The sequence below is a fragment of the Puma concolor genome, chromosome E4, assembly GCF_028749965.1.
Source record: "Puma concolor isolate L17-30 chromosome E4, mPumCon1.1.hap2, whole genome shotgun sequence".
Lineage (NCBI taxonomy): Eukaryota > Metazoa > Chordata > Mammalia > Carnivora > Felidae > Puma > Puma concolor.
Window position 1 is genome coordinate 27,581,526 of NC_141683.1, and position 12,900 is coordinate 27,594,425.

A 12,900-nucleotide genomic window follows, 5' to 3' on the forward strand; every position below is an offset into this window, starting at 1 on the left:
TCTTCATTTTCTGCAGACAAAATGATCATCTATATAAAAGTTGCAATGACCCTGGGATCACAACCTGAGCCGAAATCAAGCACTGGACTCTCAACTGAGACACCTAGTCACCCCTGGCAAAGAATTCTTAGACACAAAAAGTATGTACCATAAAAGAAAAATTTGATGAAATGAAAACTTGAAAATTGAAAAAAAAAAAAAAAAAAAGGAAATTCTGTGTTGTTTAAAAACACTGTACAGGGGCGCCTGGGTGGCGCAGTCGGTTAGGCGTCCGACTTCAGCCAGGTCACGATCTTGTGGTCCGTGAGTTCGAGCCCTGCGTCAGGCTCTGGGCTGATGGCTCAGAGCCTGGAGCCTGTTTCCGATTCTGTGTCTTCCTCTCTCTCTGCCCCTCCCCCGTTCATGCTCTGTCTCTCTCTGTCCCAAAAATAAAAAATAAACGTTGAAAAAAAAATAAATAAATAAAAACACTGTACAGAAATGAAAGACAAGCCACAGACTGGGAGAAAAGTATTCACAAAAGACCTATCTGGTAAGGATTTTTTTTAAAATGCAGAAAGACATAAAGAACTCTCCCAACAACAAAGAAAAAAACGACAACCCAATTACTGTTATTATTTTTTAATGCTTATTTATTTTTGAGAGAGAGAGAGCACAGCAGGGGAGGAGCAGAGACAGAGAGGGAGACACAGAATCTGAAACAGGATCCAGGCTCTGAGCTGTCAGCACACAGCCCAACGCAGGGCTTGAACTCACAAAGTGTGAGATCCAAAGTTGGGACACTTAACCAACTGAGGCACCCATGCACCACATCCCAATTTTTAAAATGGGCCTACACATGAACTTTATAGGAATCAATGCAGAAATGCCAAAAAACTGAAAATAACCCCCAACTCCACTAAGTAGTTTACAGATAAACAAACTGTGGTATATCCATACAATGGAATACTACTCAGCAATAAAAAGGAACAGAATACTGATTCATGGAACATGAATGAAACTCAAAAGCATATTCCATGAAAAAAGCCACACATAAATGGTTACACACTGTAAAATTCCATTTGTAGGACATTCTGAGGGAAACAAAACTTTAAGGTCAGAAATCAGACCATTAGTTACCAGGAGCTAGGGTGAGTTGAGGTAGATTGACTATGAAGGGGCCCGGGCAACATTTTGTATCATGGAAATACTTTTTGACTGTTGGTGGTTACAGGGCTGTATACATTTGTCAAATGTCATCAAAGTATATAGGTATTAACGTGTGATTTTAGTATCTGTAAATTATACCTCCATAAACTTGACTGAAAAAGCAAAAACAAAAAATTCCCCAAATTTTTATATCTTGGGTTTATGTGGAATGAGTTTACCTCTTATCCACACATATTCCTCAATGAATCTTTTAAACTATAAAGTATCGTCATCTGGAACTAGACAAGTAATAGTTCTTGTGCATTCCTGAGACCTGAAATGGCATATGTATTATCTTATTAAATCATTCCACCACCACCATGAAACTGAGGTTGAGAGGCTTGGGTAATTCTAAAGTTGTGATTGTGGACCCCCAAGATCTTTGGATCTTTTTGAGTGTATTTCACTGCTTCCCTAAATCTCCAAGGTAAGGACACCCTTTTATATCCTTCACTGTTTAGCAAAGAACACCCAAAGAAAGTAGACACTGGTGAAAAACGAGAAACACCTTCCAAACTGAGTATCTTATAGTATAGGATCTAAAAAAGGCTGTTTTGGGCAAAACACTCTCCTCACTCTACCTACCTTCTCTCTGGTTTAGCAACAAAGTCCACCAGGAAGAGGCATTCATTTGTTTATTTTCCCCACGTCTCCTCTGCAATTTCCCAGCCCAGCAAAACATCTCTAACTCAGCATGGCCCTAGGGATGAGGCTAATCTGTTAATACTCCAGAGACAGCAGTTTCTATGGACATGGAATGATGATCCAGGATCATCTTTCTCAGGAATTATTTTCATAACTAGGGAAGGAAATAAAGTCTGCTGTTTAACAGAATAAAACCAGTCACATCACTTCATTTGTATTCCCGCATATAGTCCAAGATCATCACTTCAATTGCCAACTCAACTATGGCATTTAAAAATTCTTCACTGAACAACTGATCCCCTTCCAAATACAGGTGGCCCTGTTCTGACATTGTTCTCATTCACAATGCTTCAGTTTTACCTAACAGAAAATCAACCAGGAAATTTATTCTCTCACATAACAAGTTTGGTGTTAGGCAAGTTCCAGAGCTGATTAATTCAGTGGCTCAAAAGTCATCAAAGACCAAGTTTTTTTTCCGTTGTTCTACTCTGACATCCTTAGGATGCTGGCAATTACGACTTCATAGTCATCTCACAATAAGCCTGTGAATTTCATTCAAACTGTTGCTTGAATTTCAAACTGTTGCTTGATGGTTGTTTAGAATGAAGAAAACAATTTTCTCATTTGTACTGTGGAAGGCAATTTAGAAGTACCTACAGAATTATTTTTAATATGCATATCCTTTGATCTTATAATTCCACTTCTAAGAATTCAACTCAGGAATATGTAAATGGACAGAAACTCTTTTTAACAGCAAAAATCTGGAAGCAGCCTAAAATAGCCACTAATACAGGTGATTACTTAACCTGAGAGACCCATACAATAGAGTACAACTGTTTAACATGGAAATATATCCACGTTTTGTTGATAAGGGTCAAGCTGCAGGGAGTATGCATATAGAAGTAAAACTACCTATGACATCAAAAGCACAGGCAACAAAATCTTAAAAAATAAGCTAGATTCCATCAAAATTATCTGTGCATCGAAAGACAAAAGAGTGAAGACAACCCACAGAATGGGTGAAAATATTTTTTTATTTTTAACGTTTATTTTTGAGAGAGCGAGCGAGCACGAGAGGGTGAGGGGAAGAGAGGGAGACACAGAATCGAAAACAGGCTCTAGGCTCTGAGCTGTCAGCAGAGTCTGAGGTGGGGCTCAAACTCACGGATTGTGAGATCACAACCTGAGCTGAAGTCCAGTGCTTAACTATCATATTTGTGAAGTGTGTATCTGATACGGGGTTAATATCCAGAATATGTAAAGGACTCCTTCAGCTCAACAACAAAAAAATAATCTGTTTAAAAATGGGCCCAGGACTTAACAGTAGACATTTCTCTGAAGATATACAAATGACCAATAAACATATGAAGAAATGATCACGAACCATTAAGGAAATGCAAATCAAAACCACAATATCACCTCACAACCATTAAGACATTTACTATCAAAAGTAGAAAATAGGGTTTGCCAAGGATGTAAAGAAACAGGAGCCCTTGTGCCCTACTGATCAGAATGTAAAACGGTGTAGCTGCTGTGGAAAACAATATGATGATGATTCCTCAAAAAGACCTTGGGTACATACTCTCAAAAAAATTGAAAGCAGGGTCTTAAAGAGATCTTTGTACACCCATGTTTACTGCAATAGTTAAGATGGTTCCTCGAAAACTTTCTAGGTATATCTCAACAGAACTGATAACAGGACCTTGAAGAACAGTATTATTCACAATAGCGAAAAGGTGAAAGTAACTTAAATGTCTACTGACAGTTCAACGCATAAACAGAACATGGTGTGTAAACATACAGTATTATTCGGCCTTAAAGAGAAGAAAGAAATTAGGACACATTCTGTAACATGGGTGAACCATGAGAACATTACGCTAAATGAAATAAGTCAGTTGTAAAACAAGTATTATTATGACTCCATATATATGAGGTATCTAGGAGTCAAACTCCTGGAAACAGAAAAGAATGATGTTTGCCAGGGGCTAGGAGGGCCAAGGGATGGGAAGTTGTTGACAGGGTAGTTTCACTCTTGCAAGATAAAGTTCTAGGGAATGTTTGCACATTGTAATGTACTTAACGTTACTGAGCTGCACAATTTTACCAAAATTAAAAAAACTTTTAGTGACGCCTGGGTGGCTCAGTTTTAGTTGGATGTCTGGCTCTTGATTTCAGCTCAGGGCATGATCTCACAGTTCTTGGGACCTGAGCCCCATGTTGGACACCATGCTGCCAGCAGAACCTGCTTGGGATTTTCTTTCTCCCTTTCTGTCCATCCCCCCAAATAAATAAACTTAAAAAAAAAAAAAAAAGTTTTTAAATACAAATACCAAATTGAGAAAAAACCCAAATTGTACATATTTGCAGAGTTTAGAGGGATAAACCCCTAACTCCTAATAGTAGTTATGTATCGAGAATACTGATGGGAAAAGGAAGGACTTTTGTTATTTACTTCCTATCTTTCTATTCTACTGGCATTTTAATTATAAACATGCTCTATGCTAGGATTTTTAAATTCAATTTTTTAAAAAAGTGTTTTGGATATAACTTAAAATTAAACTCTAGGTACAATAGACTTAAGTTCTAGCCCACTTTAAAAGTTTTACCAAACACATCTCCTCACAAAAAGCATGGCCTGAGTAGGTTATTATGGTTAGCTCTAAAAGGAAGAATTAAGGACAACCTCCTGTGTCATCCAGTTAATAGGCGATGTGCCTATTAGGCTTACCCCAGGAATTGTCCATGACACTGCCTAGCCAATAATGCCTAAAACTAGATTAGACAAAGATCCACTCTCTCATCTTGAAACTGACAAATTTGACACAATAGCTGGTGCCTGCAAATACAAAATCCTAGGGTTTTCAAACTATTCTTATCGCGTTCTCTCCCTACCTAGACTAATAAAACACCAGGCCTGCACCAGCACTTAACTTTTTCAGAGCCTTATTTTCCTCCCACCCCCACTTCAAGAATGTTACAAGAGAGTTAGTGGGTGGTTAGCAAGACCCCCTCAGAAACCAACAGCCATTCCAGAAAAATAATTGCTCACATACCAAGGGCTGCCAACAAGAGCAGCTTCCCAGCAGCATGTTTTAATAACCTTAATGAAGCAGAGAGCAACGCCTCCTATAATACAAATTCGGGTTGGAAAAAAGATCTACAGATTGTGGAAAAGTACAACTTAAAAAGCAAACACCACAGGCTCCAGTAAGGCAGGAAAGCAAGCAGAGATTTCTAAATACAGAGCTCAATTGTAAGAGTTCACTGTACCTTATTTCTATCATCGTTTGCTCTGTCAAAAATAGAACTTTCCAGGTCTTGATCCATTCAGAATAAGCCACAGCAGGCACAGCTTTGCTTACACAGGGCAGCCAGGTCAGAAAGGCCACACAGGGAAATGGAAAAGCAGCCAGCAGGTTTTCTTAGGGATTATACTGCTCCGGCTTTTATCCTTCTTCCTAGCTATTTTGGTGCCAAGAAAGCTGCAGGGAGGTCTTTGCTCTGCTCTGAAAAAGCTTTTACTAGAAAGGCTGAAGCAGTCCCAGGGCTGCAACTCCCTCTGCTGCCCAAGGATTTCTTTGCACGCTGTAGCAGGTTCAATGCATTTCAAACTCAACTATGTTAAAAGAGCTAAAGTAAAGTAGCCCTTTACTTCAAAATGTGACCAAAAAGGCACAGGTTCAAACAGGAGAGGAACAACTAGAATGCCAACTTCTAAGCTGGACAAATTTCTACACTTGCCTACAAACCTCCTCTATCTCGAAAAGATTTCTTTTGCTCAGTTTAAAGCAAAGTTCGCCATCTCCCTCACAGGCACTTGGAAAAGCAGGAACTAGTCTTGCTCCTTCTTCACTAACCTTTAATAATGCCCACTACAAGAATTTAAGGTAGGCCTTATTCATCTTTCAAGATCCAATTTAAATAGCACTTAGTGTGTGGCACTGAAGCTATTTGTTTGCCAGTCTGTTTCACTGCATTTATTCAACCTTTTGCCCGTGTAACAGTGGATGCTCAATAATCACTGAACAGAATTCTAACTAGAACCACCCTGGGGTCATTTTTCACTTATTTAAGTAATCCCTATTACTTAAATAGGGATTGAAGTGTGTCATGACCCTGAGATCTAGAGTCACATGTTCTACCGACTAAGCCAGCCTGGCGCCCCTAACTAGAACCGCCCTGAGAAACTGGGGGAGGAAAGATCTATCCACATAATTCAGTTGGGAACTAAGAAATTACTGAGGGAGGCACCAAAATCTTTAGAGAGAAGGGGAAGAGATACGTGTTGCTCCAACGAACATACGATTATTATGCCTACCAACTTACCAGCACTGCTTGTGGTCTTTTTCAGGTTACCAATCTCACAAAGTGTCCCTCCTGTTAACTTTTTTTTTTAAGTTTATTTATTTATTTTGAGGAAAAGAGAGAGATCTCAAGCAGGCTCATGCTGTCAGCACTGAGTCCGACGTGGAGCTTGATGCCACAAACCATGAGATCATGGCCTGAGCAAAAGCCCTGAAACCAAGAGTAGGATGCTTAATCAACTGAGCCACCCAGGCACCCCTCCCTCCTGTTAACTCTTAACAGAGCTCATTTTATTTATTTATTAAGTTTATTTATTGAGAGAGAGAAAGAGAGCACAAGTGGGGCAGAGACAGAGAATCCCAAGCAAGCTCCACACTGCCAGCGCGGAGCCCAACACAGGGCTGAAACCCACGAGCTGCGAGATCATGACCTGAGCTAAAGTCGGAAACCTACCCGACTGAACCACCCAGGTGCCCCAACAGATCTCATTTTAAATGTACGTTTAGGGCACTTTACTCTTTGCTTATACCCAAATACTTCTCACATTCTGATCTCAGTAATACAAGAATTCACAAAGACCTCAGAGAGTGACTCGGAGAGTGCTAATAAGCAAATACTGAAACTATTATAGCACCTCCAACCTACTGTGGTTAGGAATTCTAGTGTTCCAGCATCTAGAACTAGAACTGATAATGAAGACATGTATTAGTTTAAAAACCTTTATTTCTGCAAACCCTCCTCTTCTCCATGACCCAATATCAGAAGCTTACCTGTCAGGTAGAATTCCTACTCTTTGCCTTAAGAATCTACAGATCCAGGCCCTATAAAAAACAAATGCCCAGGGGCAGCTGCCGCCCTTCAGAAAACTTAGGGGCCACTGTGTAAAAGGTCTCTAACACTGGATAGAAAGAAACAATGTAAATGTTTAAATAAAAACAATCCCACAGCATTTATTGTCATCTGGTAATAACATAAAGGTAATCAAAACAATAGGAACAAATGTTTTAGAACTATACTCCCAACAAAGGACCTCTAAAAAAACAAACTACATGGCCTTCTCAAGAATTTCTCACTTCATTGATCATTTCTAGTTGGAGACACTTTGGAGCAGGGTAATATTATCTCCTTTTAGCATGATCCGACCTGCAACAGAAAATTAAAAAAAAAAAAAAAAAAGCTATTAATAGCCACTCAGACAAGTGTGCAACACCTTTTAGCCTCAGAATTTCAGATCACACTTGAGCAATTTTGAAATGCTTTCTTCCTTGAGAAGGTATGTGAAAAATTTCAAATATCCACATATTGAAAAGCTCTGCATATGAGAGTGTATGAGCTTTTCCAACAATAAACTAATGAATGTAGAGAAATATTATTTTACGAAACCTCCGATTTCTACAGACTAAGTCAACTGACTAGGTCTACCCCAACATATCCCACTGCTCTGAGTTTGTAGAAGTTGAAGAACGAGGGGTGTTCCAAGTTTAAAACATTTGACAGCATCCGATACCATTCTTGTTTTCAATAAATTAAAGAGTCTATACTACAATAAATAAAATTCTTCAAATTTATCCACCATTTCCTAAACTTATTTGAGCAGGGAATACTTTTTTCCTGAGAAATAGCTATAAATTTCTTCAGTGTTGAGTAAAATCATTTTGAGAAATACTAATCAACCCCAATTGTGATTGATTTTTAAGTTTCTCAGACTTCTACAACAGGCAATATTAATCTATTCTATAGGATAAATACTATCACAGGAATTCAACACCCTCCAAATAATTTATATATACTGATGTCAATAAAGCTAGCTTACCCTTCCTGGCAAGACATGTTTAAATTCGAAAATCCAGACTTTCACAAAAATAGCCTAAACAGAAAGAAGCATAGCAAAACACCATACCACTTCTCAGATTCTACCTTCCACATATGTCCTACAGGCTCAAGAGAATCCTCAGGGTCCGGAAAAAAGAGACACCTGAAGGCCACCACTGATTAAGGTACTAGTGAGCTGTGAACTAGGCATTAAACAATTAAAAACAAAGTACCTAAATAACTTCAAATGAACAGGATTTTGAAAGAAATGACTGCTTGTCTTGAAGTCGTGATTCCTAAAGACCCTTCATTAACTGGGTTCAGGACCTGCATTCATTATTCAAATATTTTTTTGTTTCTATTGTATGACAGGCACTGAATCAGGCACTAGGCCTATTAGGGAGCAAAAAAGAGGGGACTTATGGAGCACGCGGCCCAGTGAGAGAGACATTAATCGAACAATCCCACTAATGAGTGTTTTACTATAAACTCAGCACAGCCTGTCTCCCCCGCCCCCATCCTCACCCCAGTAAGACAAAAAGAAAACCTGATATCTGACATTTGATTGGAGTCCTAAACACATAGGAAACCACATATACAAAGATTTATGGTGGAACAAGTATGCAGGTTCAAACAGCTGAGAGAGCACACGTGTGGATGAAGCTCAGAAAATGAAGCAGTGATACAAAACGAGCAGAGAGAGAAAAGATCATGAAGAACTTTGCAGAATACATTAAAGATTTTCTTATCCCACTAGCAACAGGAAGTCACGGAAGGTTTCACGCAGAGGGATGACAAGGTCAAATTGGTGCTTTTCAAAGATAACTGCAGCCTGCAGAGCAAAGTGGAGGGGGCTGAGGCAGTTGCAAAGAAATCAACCAGTAAACTGAATGGGGGTTGGTGCCATTCAGTAAGGCAGGAACACTAAAATAGGTCTAAAAGAGTGTACAGGGAGTGGGAAGCGAGTTTGATTTCTGACATGCTCACTTTGAAGAGCCTTTGAGACATCCAGGTAGACATGGTGAATAGGCTCAGAGAGGCCTACTGCTACAGAGGTGAATCTGAGGTCAATATAGAGATGGCAACTGAAGGCATAGTCTACAAGGGCCTGGGTAAATAACACCAAATGACAGGAGGGCCTAGAACCCAGCCTTGAGCAACTCAAAACATTTAATGGCGGGGTCTGAAAGGATGAATATACAAAAGTCTGAAAAGGAGTAACTAGAAATGAAAAATAAAACCGAGTACAGTATCACGGAGCCAAAGGAACAAAGCGTTTTAAGGTGGGAGTGGCCCACGGCGCCAAACGCTGTTCAGAGTTCTATAAAATGAGAACTAGTATTGACGACTCGATTTGACACCGTTAGTCTTTGGTGACCTTCATGAGAGGGGTCTGAGTGGAGAAACAAAAGCAGAAATGGAGTGGGGTAAGCAGCAAGTGGCTGAGGAGGATTTCAAAAGCATATACTCCTCCACACAGTGAATTCTCAACTGCACACTAAATTTAAACATGAATAGAGTTACAACTCGTTCAATTCTGCAAGCGAATAAATATTTCTCTAAGTCCAAAAGGCCAGCTATTCTTACCCAGTTGTTTTCTTGACTTTGTTTTAGAATGAATCTCTTCTGCATCATCTAATACGAGGTTCATGTACTCATCAAAACCCTAGAAAGATAAGCCAACCGAATGTCATCTTCAAGTAAAATCACACGCACGCCATTTCAGATGACTACACCAACCTCAATATAGAAATGCCAACTAACTTCAGAAATTCACCTTTCTACTGATCTTTCAGCTGAAACACCATCTCCCTCCTAAGCCTTTTTTTAAATAACAAAAGAAAGGCAGACTGTACTCCAAATTACCTTTAGAGCCTTTTGGACTTAAGATCTGATTAGCTGCACCTAAGAGCCACTGTCCCTGTCTTTTACAACCTGTCCCATACAGAATTGTGTGTGAACTTGCACTGGCACCACTCCTCCCGTGTTCCTCACAAAACACTATCACCACTACCCAGAACGTTTGTTTTTCTACTAGTAATCACAGAAGGGGAGATTACTGACGGAATCTACAATGTCTAAAGGGAATACCAAAGTGTCCTAATATACTACTTTTCAGCCATGTTTTATCTTTCTTTACGATTTTAGCGTATGTGCTGCTGAAGCAAGCACTGTTTTGTCTTTCTTTAAAACATTATTTAGCGTACGCTGCCATCCTGAAAGTCCTATTGAACTAACCCCACCCAGGTATATTCAGGTTATCACCTAAGACAGAACTAATGCACCACTGATTTTCACCCCACTGTAATTTCATTTCTTTCGTCCCGTCCTTCAAATACTAACACTGTTGTTCAAATAATTTTTAAAGATTAATTGTCCCTCTCTTATGAATGACCCAAGCCCTATTAAGTACAACAGTGAGACAAGGACAGTGGCCCTGAAGAACCTTCCTTGGGTTGGGTCACTGTCTTTTTGTACACTGTCCTGGCTGGGCATTTTTGCAAAATCGTTTTCTATGAACACCGACTGAGAGAAAACATCCTGGTTACTCACAATGATACAGCCCTCTATCCGCATGTTCACTTGCTCATAAAGCCACACCTGAATCCGAGATCTCTGAAATAATCGTAAAAATAGGCATGTTAAAAAAACAAGCAAAACAAGCACTCTGGTCAAACAATACAGAAATCTGGCTCCTAAAGAAAACCTTCAAAAATAAAAGCCAAGAATTTAACTACTCAAATCATATGTAAGAATTAGTAACCAAGATTAGTTACTTGCCAAGCAACAGTCTCAATAAATGCTATATTGGGACCAAGTTAATAATTTTCCTGTGATGCTAGGACTCAATTGTATTTCTTACAGCTTCTCGTCTCGATACATATTGAGTGCTAATTGACAGTATAGCATAAAGCAGCAATTCCCAAATCATCAGGGCTTCTTTCTTATGTGCAATAGCAAAATCCAGCTTCAAAACAGCTTTCTCTAGGTTCCCAGGTTTCCACATCTCACATTTAACAACCAGGGGAAGGACCCTCAAGCCTGGTGATTAAAAATTACAATAGCCTGGGGGCACCTGGGTGGCTTACTGGGTTAAGCACCCCCGCTTTTGACCTCAGCTCAGGTCTTGATCTCAGGGTCAGGAGTTTAAGCCCCACTTTGGGCTCTGCGCTGGGCATGAAGCCTGCTTAGAAAAAAAAAAAAAAGTTACAATGGCTTGGGGTGTCTGGCTGGCTCAGTTGGGTGAAGCATGTGACTCTTGATCGTGGGGTCATGGGTTTGAGCCCCACGTTGGGTGGAGATTACTCAAAAAAAAATTATCATGGCTTGAAATTAGTCTGTCTGCAACTGTGTTACACATACTACAACGGTCAGAGCAATAGAAAATGCATTTTCTTTCCAAAATAACTTAAATACTCGGCCCTACTACCTCACAATGTGAATTGCTAAAAATTCCCCAAAAGGAAAGCTGCCTGCCACTATATCCTCTGAAGGTATCCCTCCTCTCTTCCTTTTCGGGCATCTTTTTTATATCTCAGTTTTCTCCCAAGTGCTAAACACACCACCTTATTATGTGGCTTAAAGTCGACAGGATTTCTTTCCTTCAGTGTTTCACCCCAGAGGAAAGGACAGGGGAAACGTTCCAATAATGAGTACCAACAAAAGCACCCAAATACCAGTCATGCCTGCCAAGAACTGCTTTTTGAAGTACTTTTGGTCTTGCAAAAGTAATGACACTATTCTTTCACTGCTTGGAGTGGGCATTTCATTACATCCCGGAGCCCCTTCCCCGCAAATACTCCTCCAATCTCCGGTTTCACCTACTTTTTTTTTTTCCTTAAGGAAACGCCAGCCCCACGGTGGGGCTGGAACACTCCACTCCCAAGATCAAGAGTCGCACATTCGACCGACCGAGCCAGCCAGGCGCCCGTTTCATCTATTTTTAACTCTAGAACACGTTGATTAGGCAGGATGATGCAAACAAGCCAAATAAATTCACCTTTTACTTTAAAAAAAAATGACAGAACAACAAAGCACAAACAACTTACGTACATTTTGCAAGTATCTGAAGATGAGGTTCTGCACCAGGGGTTAAGGAAAAAAAAAAAATACAGGCAGAGGATAGACCGTGCTCCCCGAAACGGGTCAATCCCACCCCCATCTCGCCTTTGTTTTCTGAACACGAGGTCTGGTGTCCAGGCAACGGCCGGAGCCCAGCCAGGCACTCTTTAGGGGCTCCCGAACGTTCCGAAGGAATCCCTCCCACTCCTTTGCTCTCCAGGGGCTTCTTGGCGCCGACATCTTCCTCCTCCCTGAGCCTGAGGACTCCCACCTCCACTCAGTACCTAACTAAAGCCGTCTTCCTTCGCTCATCCGCGCCACTCCTGCACTGCCCACTGCAGGGGACTGCCCAAGCCCACCTCTCACCGGGTCTTCAACTACCCCGCGCTTTCTCCCGGCCTCGGTCGCCCCGGGTGCTCATGGGATGCGGGTCCGCACTCCGCTCCCTCAGGCCTGCTCTCGGTCTGCTCTTTCGCCCCCCCGTTTTCTGGCCCGAACCTCCCAGTCCTGACATCCTACGTAGGATACGATGGGCTGCACCATCACCTTCTGCACTTTTTGGCCCTGGCCGCGGTACGCCATGGTGGAAGCTGACAAAGACCGCACGCTAGCTCTGAGAGCAACTTCCGGCAAAAGAGGCGGAAGCGGAAGTGTGTGGCGCGCGCGAGGCGACCGGGGCGGCTCCTGGGAAATGCCTCTCTAGCCGTGGAGGTTGCTTTTCTCGGTGCTCCATAGCCCCTGCGGGGAGGCCCTCCGGAGGCGGCCGCACCTTGGACCGTGAGTCGGTCCTATAGCGCCTCCTGGAGGGAGCCGGGAGGAGGCGCCGAGCGGCCTCGCCTGTACGGCGGCCGCGGCGGAAAGCGGTGCAGACGCTGGCGCCTGGCGCCG

At 41.4% G+C, this 12,900-nt stretch overlaps 1 protein-coding gene across 8 annotated transcripts in view; it reads right to left on the bottom strand.

Annotated features, from left to right (window-relative positions):
- Window positions 1-12,687, bottom strand: part of SNRPE (small nuclear ribonucleoprotein polypeptide E) — a 141,780-nt gene extending 129,093 nt beyond the window's left edge. For 3 of the 8 annotated variants that reach the window (XR_015246188.1, XR_015246189.1, XM_086694124.1), the window contains exons 1-4: window positions 12,541-12,687; window positions 12,004-12,030; window positions 10,504-10,566; window positions 9,538-9,616 (exon numbers count right to left, since the gene is read on the bottom strand). Coding sequence is in view for 2 of the 8 variants with exons in the window: in XM_086694124.1 (XP_086550250.1) it covers window positions 9,538-9,616; window positions 10,504-10,566; window positions 12,004-12,030; window positions 12,541-12,594 (223 nt within the window). In the remaining 6 variants the exon portion in view is untranslated. Of the gene's footprint in view, window positions 1-5,103; window positions 7,282-9,537; window positions 9,617-10,503; window positions 10,567-12,003; window positions 12,031-12,540 lie in introns of those variants that run through there. The other 5 variants (XR_015246186.1, XR_015246187.1, XM_025921060.2 and 2 more) reach the window with 4 other exon arrangements.
- Between the last annotated feature and the right edge of the window lie 213 nt (window positions 12,688-12,900).